The sequence below is a fragment of the Malaclemys terrapin genome, chromosome 4, assembly GCF_027887155.1.
Source record: "Malaclemys terrapin pileata isolate rMalTer1 chromosome 4, rMalTer1.hap1, whole genome shotgun sequence".
Taxonomy (NCBI): Eukaryota; Metazoa; Chordata; order Testudines; family Emydidae; genus Malaclemys; species Malaclemys terrapin.
The window spans coordinates 149,596,464-149,612,056 of record NC_071508.1 but is presented as its reverse complement, the minus strand read 5'-3'; the positions used below and the strand labels follow the sequence as shown (position 1 = coordinate 149,612,056).

Here is a 15,593-nt window from a genome sequence, read left to right as displayed (position 1 = left end):
AAATAGGAGACTCTCTGGAAAAACTGATCTTCTACTTGAGGGAAATTTAATATGCCTTTTAGAAACTGGGCAGCACGTTTGTGTGTGCGTGGCAGGGTCAGAATGAGGCTGTTCCACAACACCGTCGTACTCTGCTGCAAAAGTGGATCCGGGATGTGTGTTCTTTGCTGGCTTACTCCAGTGGCCTGTGTGACATCCACAACGTATCTCAGATCAGCATATAGGGGAGCAGTGGGGGCCAAATACCTAACTTGTTTCAAGACCGAGCTCCATAAGTTTAGGGAGCGGATGATATGATGGGACTGCCTACAATGGCATGTGGCCCATCCATGACTGCTATTAGCAAATATGGGATGCCGGATGGGGAGGGCTTTGGTTACTACAGAGAATTCTTTCCCAGGTGTCTGGCTGGTGGGTCTCACCCACATGCTCAAGGTCTAACTGATCACCATATTTGGGGTTGGGAAGCAATTTCTCCCCATGTCAGATTGACAGAGACAAGGGCAGGGAGTATTCGCCTTCCTCTGCAGTGTGGGGTAAGGTCATTTGCTGATTTGAACTAGAGTAAATGGTGGATTCTCAGCAATTTGAAATCATTCAACCAAGACATGAGGATTTTGGGAACTTAGCCAGAGGTTATGAGCCTAACGCCAAAGTGGGTGGGCAAGGTTTTGTGGCTGGCAACGTGCAAGAGGTCAGACTAGATGATCAAAATGGTCCCTTCTGGCCTTTAAGTCTATAGGTCTATGACAGCTGGCATAACCTGACGAAAGTTGTAGCTATGTATCATATCAATGAAAGGAACTATAATGCATATAATACTGACATGCTTTGCCTCTGTACTAGAACACAAATTTGTTATTTTAACATATCTGGAAATATACATTCATTTCTACTGGGAAAATGGACTAGCAACCCTATTTTTTCTAGTGATGGCAGAAAGAATATTTTCTATTACAAAATATATTTTCTACATTATAAAAAAGTATAAAGCAGCTTTCATTTGGACTTGGTTGAATGGCCTTTGTTGTTTTTTTCAAACTCATGAGAGAAAGGTGATCGTCAGTTTTGCTCGAGTCGTATTTGATTTGACATACCTGGGGGAGAAAACCCTTCTAATTGCTAAAAACCCAATAATGGGTAACAAACTGACCCTACCAGAAAGCATTCCATACTAATCTAAGGACTTTTGCTGTTCTGTGGCCGCCATAAGAATGGGGACTGCGTCAGTCACTAAGATCAGCCACTGGTAAAAAATGTAAGAAACTGCAATATTCACGCCTATGTGTTCATATGAGTTATAAGCCATCCATCAGTTCAGAGAGAAACACACACTCTCCGTAAGCACTGGAAGATACTCTTAGCTGAGACAATTGCCAACAGAGGGACATACTTTCTTGTAAAACATAGAAATGAACATGCATTGAGTACCTAAACCACAATGGGTGTCTATGGGATTTTCCCAACTAGGAGCAGCATGTGCCCCAGTATTCCCTTACATACTCATTAAAACAGCTGCCTGCCCCACACCCAAAGTCTACTATTAGATGCAAGCAGCTGCATGACCTCCCTTTGGAGAGCAGAGCATCATCTGCCACCCATCCAACCTTCTACCTTCTGTTCATAGGAGCAGTACACTCTGGAAACCAGGAGTCCAAGTTATGGGGAAGCCTCACTCCTCTTCTCTTGTACATGCACTGAGGAAGAGCCACAGTTGTAAAGCCCAAGTCCAAGGGAGCAGCCTTACCTGTACTGCTGGATATGTTGACATCAATGCTGATATCGGATATGCCTCCGCCTTTCAGGGATGCCACGCAGGTGTACGTTCCAAAGTCAGTGAATTTCAAGTCGATGATGTCCAGGTTGGTGGTGCCAGGGGAAACATCAGGGTCAGTCTGGGTGATGACCATCCTTTCTGAGCTACGCAACGGGCGTCCATTTTTAAACCAACTGAATGTGAGCTCCTCAGAAGGAACAGCTTCCACCTGGCAGGAGATTTTCACCTCGCGCCCAATCTGGATGTTGTCGTCTTTGTGATATGGGTCAGGCGTGATCCAAAACCGGCCTTTTTTTAAGGCTAAAATATAAAAACATGCCCACAATTAGTCTAATATGCTACAGCTCTTGCAATCCGAGACCTGGATCCTGCAAACCGTTATACCCAGGCATATGAATGGTCCCACTGAAGTCACGGTAAACTGTTCACGTGCATAAAGTGGAACACGTGGATTAAACGTTAGCTGGATCAGGTCCTTAATCAGCATCATACTGTGGCATACATATGCATTGCTAAAGCTCTCACCACTGTTGTCATGCAAGCAAGGAACAGATACAGTAAATAAATCTGGCCGAGCTGCTGGCAACTGAAGGGTAATAAAAACAGTTCAAGATTCCTCAGTGTTGACTATGTATTGTTCTAGGTAGATCCATGTCCCCCGCCCCACTGTCCTATCACAGTGCCTGAAGATAAGCTTGCTGAAGATAAGAAAACACAGAGATCAATCTAATATCACGGAAATGATCAGCAGTGTCATCTCAAATCTGTCTGCGGACAGGGACAGCTGTGCGGAACAGCCCTTTGCCAGTTCGCTACATGGGAAAAAACAAACTCACTCCTAGGCTAAAATCCTCCCTGAGGTACACACATGTGGCTCCTTCCCCCATCAGTGGCCTGGATTCACCCCTCACTCATACAGGCTGCAGCCTCCACAGGCTTGTCCCAATGGGGATCCCCCTGCCAGCAACTGCAGCCCCAGAAGTGGCCAGCTAAGGAGTACACTTGGAGCATGGATGCATCTTCTGAGCAGCCTCCCTTAGTGGGTCTGTTCTGAAGTCGCAGCCGCAATTTAAAGCTGCCCTTCCCCAGCGTATTCCCCATGAGAGGCTGTGCAAATGTAATCCACACACCTCCTGGGTGTGGTGCTGTGTCCCATCTAGCGGCACTGAGACCACTTAGAGAGAATTCAATGAGTTCACTCTTAGCAAAGAGCCAGTTGGCTTTTAGCTCATGCAGTAGAGACTCATGCACTAAGTTCCAGAGGTACCAGGTTCAATCCCGCCCGCCGACAACAGTGTTATACAAACACAGCATTCCCTTCCCAGGGGTGAAATGGGGCTGCCTATCCCTGGTGGGACAGCGCCTGTCGAAGTAAAGTGAGGCCAATATGCGCGCACACGGCTGGGAACAGAATGTTAGCCAGAAATTGCAGTGACGGAGCTTGCCACAAGCATCAACAGGTTGGGGCGGGGGGGTTAAATTAATAATAAAGTTATTTTCTTCAATTCACTAGGACAAGAATTAAGCATGGTAATTAATTCTCAACCCTCCAGCCAACGAGAAGTACCGTCCCAGTTTTACAGAGAAGGAACCAGAGATACAGAAATTAAACGAGGGCTTAAGGAGACAGTGTCAGAGCCAGCATTAGGACTCAGGTGCTCTGGGTCCCAGCCAAGAATGCCAACTGCTACCCCATGATGCTCTCGTGAGGCAGGACAATCTCCAGCCGATGAGTCACTAACACAAATTCAGCAATTTGCCATGAAAGAGCAACTTGATGCCATACTTCAGACATTTGTTTTCAATATTTTTGTTTAAAGCAAACATAAAACTATCCTGAAACTGTAGCAATTGGAATTAGCAAAGCAGCTGGTAGGATGCTAATTTTTGGAAGATGTTCCAGAGTCAACCATTAAGCTCTTTAAATATGTGTAACTTCTGATATACTGCATTGAAATGCTACGTGTATCATCTCTCTCTCTTGCTCTCTCTCAGATATATCTCTATATATTCTGTGTCAAACTGAAAAGCCCCACAAGGAAAATACCGGTTGGAAATTTTATAAACAAATATTCTGGCTAAACATAAAAAGTGGAAGACAAATATTTAAATCTGACATTTCCGCTGCATTATGTGACTTTTTAGCACAGTGGAAAGTTCCTTTGTTTCCCCCCCCCCTCCCCCTTCCTGCGACTACCCATACAGTGCTTCATGCATGGAGCATTCGGAGGTGAAATGAGGACACACAGCAGCATTCTCCTATCTGGCCTCATGTATTTAGATGCTTACAGCAAATGAAGTGTGACATCGTTACAAATGGTAAAGGCGGTGTACTGAACATTTTCTTGTCAGGATACCATACTTTGGGTAATAAACAGTTTGCTCATATATAGAAAGCGTAACAATATGAAATGGAAATGAACTTATGAGGTACAAAGCAAACTAGGAGAGCATTCATTGTCAGCTGTTTATGAAGTGTTGAAAATGCTAATTCAGACTCTCTTTCCTTAGCTCAGTAACTCTGGGAATAAAACTGCTTTGCAGCTAACCAAAGTGAGGCAGAATTGCCATTTTCACCACTTTCTATAGCTATCAAAGAGCTGACACTTCATTGATGATATTTTAATTGTGTTTTTAACTTTTCTATTTTTTTTTTCATCCTCTACCCACAAATCTAAAAATCTTTCAAAATCCAGATAGCAGCCCACAAACAGAAAGAGATGGACAAACACACAGGCAATAGACCCAGAGAGAGACAGTAACAAACTTTGGCTGGTGAAATAGCATCACCATCTTAATTAGAGAATGAAAGAATTGGTTTGTTTGTAGCGCAGGTTGGAGAGCACAAGAGGTTATTTGGAAACTCATGTACTTCATTGTTAAGGTATATGGATGGCTGCTAGGTTTCTAATTAAGTATTTCTGAATCTTGAAAGTTTCATGAATTTTAGTATGAAAAAATTCATGTCAGAATATGTGAGCTATTATTCATCATTTGTTACTCTGTTTAAAAGTTGCAATCAACCGCCCAGGAAGCAGAAACTGGCAGCTGACCAATCCCACGCAACAAATAAAGAAACTGAAAATTGTCAAAGTGAACATTTGTAGTCGGCTGCTGCAATTTGTTCAAATACCATTTCCCACAAATACATGGACGTAACAAATACACTCCTACTTTGCAAACAGAGAAAAAGAAAGTTAAACAATCAATGTAAGGAATAATTCAGTCACCTCTGTTTGGTCGTAAAATCACCAAGCTGGTTTCCATTTTGAATCTTTTTTTCCTTGTCTGCACATAGTGAGTTTTAGCCATTTCTCTCTCCCAGCAAATGGATAGCAGCATTGAAAAGAAAGTTTTAAATCTCATCCATTCCTCGTTTTGGCTAAATCCATAAGAGCATCTAAGCTAAGGAGAAAAGGAGTCCTAGGCTTCAGGCAATAAGCCTCATGGGTCAAGAACACTGCTTTCGTTGCCCATGTACTACCTTGCAGAGTTGGCTACCAGCAAGTGAGGTATGGTTTGGTTTGTTGTCTTATTTTTACTTATGCGGAAGCATCAGGTATTAGCAACAACCAGCGACAGGATATTGGACGTGGACCAGACAATGTTCAGCCCTGCTATGGCAAATCCTATATTTCTAAAACCACTGTAATGACAGAAGAAAACTTCTGTCAGGTAGGTCCCAGGGGTTGCTGTACAGCACCCACCTTAGCCAAATCATTCTCCCAAAGGCGATTCAGAGGCACAGAAACTGGGTGCTGAAACACTGTATTTCTTGGCAGGAAGATGCTATAAAATCAGAGCTAGTGAAAGCTTCTGTGCCATTCCCCTCCTCCTCTCCCTTCTGCTCTCCACACACGAGACTCTCCCTTCAGACGCCATCCCGCTTTCCTAGCCTCTCAGCAAGCATTACAGCCATCGCTAACAGCAACACGGACTCCCAGTTCTACACCTGGTTAACCAGAATGCCTCTCTCTCTCTGGTCACATTCTCCAAGAGCCTCACAAAACCTGCACTGCCATTGCGCTATGTCTCTCTTGCCAACACCAGAGGAACAATTTTGGTTTTATAATCGTAGCCCTGAAGCATTAAGTACCACCGTTAACCAGTCAACATCCTAACCTCACTCACCTGCAGGGGGAGACAGTTCAGTTCCACCATTAGCAGTTCAAAGGCTGTGTTGGAAATTGATGCATTTGCCTCAAAGTTAATTCCTTTCCTATTACATTCGCGAGTTACATGGGGCCATTCTAGTCACACATTCAGGTTGTGAAAGAGCCAGGAGCAATAATCAAAACTCTGTGTTCTAAACATTTTTTGAGGGACAATTGTCCAGATAAATTGACATCCTGCAGGCAGCCACACCTTCCTTGCCCATAAAAACTTCCTCACTTCCCCAAGGTACTCTGCCCCTCCTGGGTGCTGGTTTTTAGGAGGTGGCCAGGTTCCCATGGTAAAGAATTACAGAAAGAGTCACTTTCATCTAGTGTTGAGCAAGAAACTTCCTGAGAATAAGGAGAACAGTGTTATCTCTAATCTCATCTATTTCCCTCTCTGCTTCATTGCAGAGCTTTTGGCTTGCACTCTGCCCAGACCAGTCCCTATTCTAGCTGGAAGGAACAGGACACATACCCTCACAGAGGGAAAGCCTCGGGGTTCACTAACTGCTTTCTTCCCCGGGCAAGCTGATGCTCATCATCAGTATTAACTTAGGAAGACTCTCCCTCCACACTTGCAAACGTTCCCCTGAGAGGAGGGTCACGGGCAGCTGAAGGCAGGTTTCCCAAGTCTGCACGACTCCCATGGAAGATTCTTTCAGTCCCAGTGGCCAGAAGAGCAGTGAGGGCAGTCAACAGCCCTGAAGCACGCAGTCTCTGCGCCAATATCCCGACCCTTGCTGCATGGAGTTAGATTCAGGGGATTTCTCCATGGGCTGTTGGACCTTCTGTAGAGCCAGGAAGCAAAAGCCTACTCCAAGATCTGAGGTGCGGAATCCCATCCACAGGCTGGAGAATGCCTCTGACAGTCCTCAGGGCATTTAAGTTTTCCCCTCTCAGGAGCACTCCCCCTCCATCTGTCAGGAGTTGAAGTATCACCGAGCACTTGAAAGTTTATTTCCAGCTATATTTTCAATAAGGTCTTGGGGTTTACGTGCACCGATGACCCCAATATAACAGCTCTTTGTCCATTCCTAGAGTACCTGTTCCTTGAGCAGGCCCAGATTTGAATCCTTTCCAATGACCCCCATACCTAATAGCAGGTGTATTGATATACACACGGTGCCCAGAGTTCTGCCCAGGAGCGCACTGCTCGTTTTGTTTTGTCGCTATATCAGTTACATTCAGGGCAAGCGTTTCTTCACAGACCTGAGAGTTAGACACAATATTTAAAAAGAAAGAAAACTTAGATCTGGACGTAATCACATGAGTCTGGGAGCTGGGGCCCTAGAGACATGCTTACAATATCTATGTCTTGGCAAGGTTTTCTGCACACTGTCAACAAACGGGGCTGGAAAATATGGCAAACGTCCATAATTGCCCTGTGCGCTTCAGAACCAGTTCAGGAAATTGTCAGTCTGCCTCTGAAAAACTGTGATGTGATCAAATAGAAACCGGGGAAGCGATCTTCTCCACTCTTCCCCAACTGTTTTCACAGTTAATTACATTTCAAAGTTATGAAATACATTGAAAGTGTCTCCACGAAAGCCTATTTGCATTCAGATATATCTTCCCTCCCCCACCCCAATCAACCCCAAATGCTCCTTTAATCCATCAAAATGGTTCAGATCTTGCAAATGCATATTTTGAGATATTTGAATAGCATCAAACACAGTGATTGAACTCATTAGCTGCTGCACTATTTGCAAGCTTTGACACAATGGTTTACTGGCCACTGCCTGCCTCCTAAGCTGACACAGGGGAGGGGGGAATGCTTGGCCTTGTGTTTTCTGGTATTTGCGTATGTGACTGTATGGAGCCTGCAGCAACAGCAATATTCAGTAGCAGAACCGTGCAAAATACTAATTTGAACCTTGAACACACCGTCAGATTCCACTTGGGTTCAAGCTCTGTTCCCAACCAGCAGTGGTTCTGTTTGTACGTTGATCATGTCCGTGAGCATTTTGTCAAAGCTGGAGAGCAAGTCTGCTTTATCTTGTTATCTGTGAATGGTTCGAGACAGTCATCTGCTGGTGCGAAGAGCTGATGAAAAGGGCTGCCCAGAAGCGTGATTTGCAGCGCACACGCCCACCAACAGCTTTTATTGGCCTTACAAAATCCAGAACTATGCTACATATTGTCAAGCACCTCTACTGGCAATTTACATAGCGATAGGTAGAGAGCGCTCCTGAAACAGCTGGGGTGCTCCGCGGGTTTGACCACACTTTGAGCGAGGGGTGGAAGAGACTAGCCTGGCCCACCGCATGTGCTGCCATTCCACACGCTCGATCAGAACTAGCGCGAGTCTGTCTCTTCAAGCCGGCAGTGACCCCCGCCCCCCTCCAGCTCCAAGTGCAGACAGGCGAAGAGTCTGCTTGGCATTGGTTGACAGACCTCATGGGGAAAGTCACACGGGACCCACCCCGGGGACTGCAGGATCAGCAGACAGTGTTTCACGGGGGAGTGGCCAGTGTGTCAGTGTCTGAGCTCTCTGAAACATTTTAGATGTCTGATAATTTCTCTCTCTCTTACACACAGACACACACATACACTATAGAAGGGGGAGAGAAATAGAATCTTATTCCCTTTTCTGGAGGGCCAGGGCTGTCTATCAGCCATCTCACACTAAGAGGAAAAGATTTCCGAGTAGGCAGAGGGCCTGCACAGAAACCCTGAGCAGAGGACTAAGACCTGATCTGCAGCCCTTCGAGGGGTCTGTCTACACTGCAATCGGGAGGTGTAACAGCAACACAAGTAGACATACCTGAGTTGGCTTTGATACAGCTAGCTCAGGTGCCAATCACCGTGAATCTGCGTCAGCATGGGTTCAGTGCCACCTGTACAAGCTCACCGGGCACCATAGATGACTCCTGCCTCCCAACATGGCATAATCCAAAGGGGAGGACACAGTGACCACCCCATTTGTGTCCTCTGCAACGTGAGCTCCCCACCCTGTGCCTATCCCGGGGCCGCCGCGCTCTCCCCAGCCCACCAGTTACCTGTGGGGGAGGGGGAACTCTGTCCTTTTCCCGCCAGGCCTCCCCCCTGCCACATTCAGCCGCTCTCCCTGGCAGCCGGGCCCAGGCAGGGACTGGGACCAGACGCTTCTCACGCCTGCCGCTCCAGGTTGCTGACTCTGCAGAGCAGCGGCTGCTTGAGGGAGAGCCAGGCTGGGGTGGCAGACTGCCCCAACCGCTCTGCTCCGCACCCGGGCCTGGCTGCCAGGGACAGGGGCCGAGCGAGCCAGAGCCCCCCCATCCCCTTGCCCATGGCAAATTTCCAGCTCGCTCGGCTCCTGTCCCCTGCAGCTGGGCCTGGGCAGGGACCCAGAGCAGCGGGTTTGAGAAGCGGCTGGTCCCGGGCCTGGCTGCCAGGGAGAGCGGCTGAATGTGCTGAGGGGCAGTCACCCTGGGAGAAGAACCTCTCCCCCGCTCCCCAGCAGGCCAAGCAGAAATCTGGGGAGGCACTTGACCCCACATGCCCCTCCTCCACACACACACACCACCTATCCCTGGGTCCCTGGACAATTACTCGGGTGACTTGCAACGCTGAATCCCATGCTTCCACAGCTTCACTGCTATCAGTGCCCGAGCTAGCCAGATTAAAGATAACTTGGGTATGCCACGGTTGCAGTGTAGACATACCCAAAGTCATCAGCAGTCTTTCCATTGACTCCAGTGGGATTTGGATCAAGCCCTTTGCTTGGACCCCCAGGACCAGGACAAACAGTAGGCTTCATGGAGGTAGTTCATTACTAGCATCATTCCCTAGAAACTCCATGCCCATGACTCTGAGGATGTTTCTTGGCTTTAGAAGGAGCCACCACCAGCTCTCCAGATCACCCTGGTGACTTTTGGGTGGATAGGATTTTCACAAGAGGGGTGAATCTCAGGGGCTCTTGGTGCTAAGAGGAAAGACAAATTAAACACCTTAAGCAATTGTATTATGGGTGACTCCAATTTAATTGTTTAGTAAAAAGTTGGAATGTTTTTCCCTAGCCAGGACAGTGCAAAAACCAGCGTTTCAAACTAACATCCATCATTTTTCGCACTCACTAAACTTTAAAAGAAAAACAACCACCCCACATTTTAAACAGCGAAGTTAGAAATCCCTGAAAATGGAGGTTTGGAAGAGAAGTGCTGAAGCACAATCACAGCAGTGCCATTATTCTGCCCATCTTATTAGCGTGATGACTGGAGCCTTTTAGATTACACAGGCATGCGTGTCTTCTTGCTCGCTGATTTAGAAGTAAAACACTTTGATAATGGCCCCCGACAACACCCAGAGAGAGAAAGATTTTCTTTCTGAGTATGTGCACAAGGGAAGGAAAGAAATATAAACAATCATCTGTTCTTGTATGCAAAGTTCCTGTTTGGAGGCGTGATACGGTGTAGGATTCTATGCTATTTTAATCCCAACGGGCACAAAAACCATAGACTCTTTCTTTGGATTGACATGTAGAGGTAAGTCTATGTGCCCACATAACAGACCCCCCAGTGCCTCAGACAGGATAGTTTTGGATCCAGCATCCCAGGAGTAAGTGGGATTATTAGTAATCTCATCCACAAACACAGATTCCATCACCATCTCTATGCGGATGTCTTGCAGATCTACCTCTCTACCCGACACCTGGACCCTGTTCAAACTAAAATCTCAGCCTGCCTCTCTGACATCTCATCAGGTATGTCTAGCCACCTGCTCAGGCTCAACATGGCTAAAACAGAGCTCAATCTTCCCCCCAAAACCTTCCCTGCTACCTCCTTTCTCAATCACTGTTATACAGACCCATAACCTGGGCATCATCTTGGACTCAGCCCTCTCTGAAGGTCCTCATATCAAGACTGTGTCTAAATCTTCCTAATTCTTCCTGCATAACATCTCATTCATTACCAATCTGCCAATGTTGGCCCAGGACACCAGCCTCCACCGCCCACTTGTTCAATTTTCAAGCAGCCATCATCATGTTTTCTGCCATGCTATCCCTCGTACGTGGGAGGAGTTCCCCATAAACAGCTGCGAATTTGCCTCATTAACCACCTTCAAATCTCTCCTTTGCTGTGATGCTAAAAAAAAAAGAAAATTCACAACCATTAGGCAGCTCACATGCTGAGACCACATCGTGTCATGTTGCTCAACACTGTCTCATTGTTTCCTTGTACGGCCCCACCTGTCTGTACCCATCTGTTGTCTCTTGTCTAATCCATAGATTGTGTGTCCCTTGGGACAGGGGACATCTTTTTTTCCTAGTTTTGTACAGCGCCTAGCACGATAGGGTCTGGATCCCCAAAAAGCCAACAGGGGACTCACCTGGGTTGTGGGAGACCCAAGTTTGAATCCCCCCTCTGCCTGATTTGGAACAGGGATTCGAACCCAGGTCGCCATGTCCCAGCTGAGTGCCCTAACCACTGGGCTATTGGCTATGATGGGAGAGGGGGGGTCACATTCTGCTTTTCATGAGAAACGGCTGACCTGGCTTAGGTGCCCAACTCCAGGAGACAGTTTATGGCTGAGGATCCCGAGTACGGACAGGCGCTTGCCTCCAGCCCGTCAGGCAGGCGTGACAGCCCTACAGCAATGGGAGTTGGGGCTTGTCGAGACATGTAGTAACATCCCATGTGCGCTCGGCTACAACTCAGTCAAAGTCCTGGAGCGTGCTTTTGCTATTCCCAGCTGTCCAATGTAGCCAATCAATGAGCACGCTGGGACTTCTAGTGCACATCCCTCGGGAAATTACTGCACAGCAAGCCAAAGCGCTAGAGGTCTTCCAGCGGGTGCCTCGACTCCTCTAGAGATCTGCTTAGTTTTACAACAGGCTACATGAAAAGCACTAGCGAAGTCAGTACAAACGGAAACGTCCTGCTTCGTTTATATTGCCCTACGTACTATCCCCTGAAATGTAAGTACAGCATTTATATTCCAATCGATGTATTTTATAATTATATGGTAAACATAAGAAAGCCAGCAATTGTATTTTGATGTCTGATTTTGTAAGCAGGTAGTTTTTAAGGGAGGTGAAACTTGGGGATGTGCAAGGCAAATCCGACTCCTGAAAGGGAGACAGTCGTCTGGAAAGGTTGAGAGCCACTCACCTAGAAAGTTTTTTACCCAAGAAAGCTTCTGCCCAAATAAATCTGTTAGTCTTTAAGGTGCCACCGGACTCCTTGTTGTTTTTGTGGATACAGACTAACACAGCTCCCCCGATACTTGACCAGGACACGCTACTCAGTCACGTCCCATGTAGACTAGCCCCCCTTCGGCAGCGTAGATTGGGGCTCTAAGCCTTGCCTCATTGGTTTGCATTTCACTCCTGGCTAGCACAGGCAGCTCCCTGCTCAGCTTGCTGGCTTCTGGGAATCCTTCTCCTGGGTGCAAAAGTCTCCCCATTCGATGCATGAGGAACCTGGGCCCCTAATTCAGGGCTGTGAATTCCACTGGGTGGCAGGGCAGCTAGGAGTTAGCTTTTGCAATGCCTAAGTCCCCTTCGTGAATCTAGCCTTTGGTAGTACAGGCGGTAGAGTAAATGACCACCCCACAGGAGCGAGCAGAGAGAAACTCAGACTCAGAGGCATACGGCTGAGGCCCGGTGCTACTCAGGAGTTGGTGCAGTTTACACACTGTCCCATAATCCAGCTCAGGGTGAGAACACCAAACCACAAAGCAAGTGAGCCCTGAAAACCATTCCCCCTTCTTCCAAACTGCACTGGGCGTGGTCCTTCGGGCCCGGCACCCTGCCTGAGTCCAACTGACACCAACGGACTCCTCACACATCCAAGGAATTGCCATGTGACTCCCACTGCAGGATCAGGACCTTAGCCAGAGATGAAATTCCAAAAGGTCAGAGCTTGGGGGGTAGTTCATATAAGGACCCAGAAAGTTTCAAAACTTATTTTCACAATGTAAACCTCTTGATTCTCCAAAACCTTGTGGGAAATCTTGGGAAACCAGCTTCTCTCATTGTCTGCTGGCACCCCTGCTGTTGCTTCCGGACAGGGCCTAGATATGCAGAGGCAGTAGACAATGAAAAATAAGGAAAACGAAGGTTGCCCCAATTTTGCTGAACAATGTTTTGAGCTGCTGGACTCACCTGTTCACAACCAAAGTGTAAAGAATAGGGTTTGTACTATAATGCTTTCAGCAATCAATGAATGGAATGGCTAGCTCCCTACAGCACGCAATTTACGCAATTCAGTGGGTTTTGTGCCATTCAGAGTGAACTATTGATTCTACACTGGTGTGATCCTGAGGGGATGTGCTGGTTGGACTGGGGCCATACCTTGCAGAGCAGTGACAATCCTGTTTTTCAGGCCTGAGGAGAGCACAGAGTATGAATTGACTCACCATGTTTTACAATATTAAGAGAAAATGTGCTACTGCATGACAGAGAAATGTTTTATTTCAATCATCTGAACTGTTCAAGCTTCCTGAAAATTTGCCCAATTAAAAATCAAAAGGCAAACCAATAAGATTTTTTAATTCAAGCCATAATACTAAAACATTAGCTTCAATGACCCGAGCTCTGATTAATTAAATCCTTAACAAGAACTTGCTGCAAAACAATGCCACATGGAGGCTGGCATGCAGATCAATTCAATAAAGTCAAACAGGGCTGTTTTTAGCCTAGTAGCCCTGTTCTTCACTAATACTACTGTAATTTGTTCAATTCCAATGTAAAACATGAGAGTTTAAAAACTACAGAAAACATATTTTATTTCCATATTGTGAAAGTGAAGTGACAAGCTTAAATAAAACACAATAAAACATGCTATGAATTTAATTTCATTCGGTTGTTTCCAGACACATTTCCTTCAAAGCTGCTATCAAAAAACATCAGCACTGAGTTGAGTTCCAGTGTTATTTGTCTGTATGACTGAATGAGGCAGAAATCCACAGATGGAGAAATCTCTACTCCAAAATCAACCCTCCCCATGGCAAAGAGCTCTCAGCACACTGCCTAATGTCTGGCTTTAAGTGAAAACACCATATAACTGGAACTACTCGTTAAATAAACAGCCATTTCCACAGCAGAGCCCAGCTAATGGAAAGTCTTCTCTGGTATTTCTCTCTTCGTTAGTACATCCAGTTCTATCTGTTCAATGGAGCCAATAATAAGCATTCTGCCTCCAGCACCATGGAAACAAAGTTTGTTTGTTTTTTTGCCCCTGTCAGTGTAGATGCATTATCGGAGTGTTCCGCAGTGTATAGCCCTCAATGCAGCTACCAAATAACAGAGCATAGACCTATGGGAGGGGAAATGTTCTGCAATGATGAACAGAACACACAGTGTTAGCTTGAAACATTCATTTGGCCACGTTGTTGATGTTAAGAAACAGTTTGGGATTTTTTTTGTCTTTTTTATGTATATATTTATATATCTCTATATATCTACACACACACACACACACACACACACACACACACACACACACACAGAAAATAATTTTAGCATCACCCAAAAATGTGTTAAAGCCAGTGAAGGAAGAGCATTCTAGCCTAACTCAATGCACTGTAATAATGGATGTCAGGTCTGAGCGATCCATTAACAGAACTACTGTGCAGTGCAACAAGGAAGTGAATTCTGTAAATACGGCGCTGACACGCCGTTCAAAAGCGGTTTACTGGTGTAGGTTTAATTAGATCTGTAACAGGTTTTACATAATCTCTCATATTAATTCATATTGTTCATCTATCATTCATCGCAGCTGGTGCCAATATGTACATAAACAAACTAATAAATTAGGTATTAAACTGGAGACTATTCGTAGATTCCAAGACCAGAAGGAACCACTGTGATGACCTCGTGTGACCTCCTGGCTAGCACAGGCTAGAAAACCTCCCTGAGTTAATTCCTGTTTGAACTAAAGTATGACTTTTAGAAAAAAAAAATCTAATCTTGATTTTAATATTTCTAGTGTTGAAGAATCCACCACAAACCTTGGTGAATTGTTCCAACGGTTAACTTTATTATATGTTTATTTAACATCCTCCTTAGTTACTATTGGAAGGGAAAGTATATCATCATCAGCATCATATAATATGAATACATCTGACTTTTCCCCCCAAATGAAACAGAAAAAAATATCGAATGCTTCTCTCTTTTCTGCATTATTGTTGATGATTCTTCCATTTCCATATAATAATGGACCAGTATCATTGTTAGGATTCACTTTGTTCCTTACATGATTGAAAAAAAAATACTTATTCTCCTTAACTCTGGTGGTCATAGATTTCTCCTGGGGTTTTTCAGCTTCCCTTGTCAATTATCTACATAACTGGATTGTGATTAACAATTCCCAAAATAGAGAGAAGACAATTTTATATTTCTTGAGGATTAACAGAGATTGGAGCATGCACCTATCCCTCCCGCACAAGAAGAGCGCTTACTTGTAGACAGTGATACACATTGTACTGCCTAGCTCTCTCACAGTCACTTCTCCCAAGTTTTCTGCTCATTTACAGTAGCATCGCAAGGACAACTGGAATCCCAGTGGGATGGATTATATTTAACATTAAGATAATATCTCTGTTGTCGTTTGTGGCGTATATCTCATGACTCGTTCTCCTATTCCAATTGTCCTGAAACATTATTTTGGGCAAAATAAATACAATGTTTGGAAAAGGAAAGTTCTGCATAATTTCCACTTCAAACATACCATTATTTA

The 15,593-nt window shown here is 45.5% G+C and overlaps 1 protein-coding gene across 3 annotated transcripts in view; it reads right to left on the bottom strand.

Moving 5' to 3' along the window:
- MDGA2 (MAM domain containing glycosylphosphatidylinositol anchor 2) overlaps positions 1 to 15,593 on the bottom strand; it is a 615,965-nt gene that overhangs the window by 222,815 nt on the left and 377,557 nt on the right. For all 3 annotated transcript variants that reach the window (XM_054027277.1, XM_054027279.1, XM_054027276.1), the window contains exon 7: positions 1,748 to 2,077. In XM_054027277.1, coding sequence (XP_053883252.1) covers positions 1,748 to 2,077 — 330 coding nt within the window. The remainder of the gene's footprint in view (positions 1 to 1,747; positions 2,078 to 15,593) is intronic.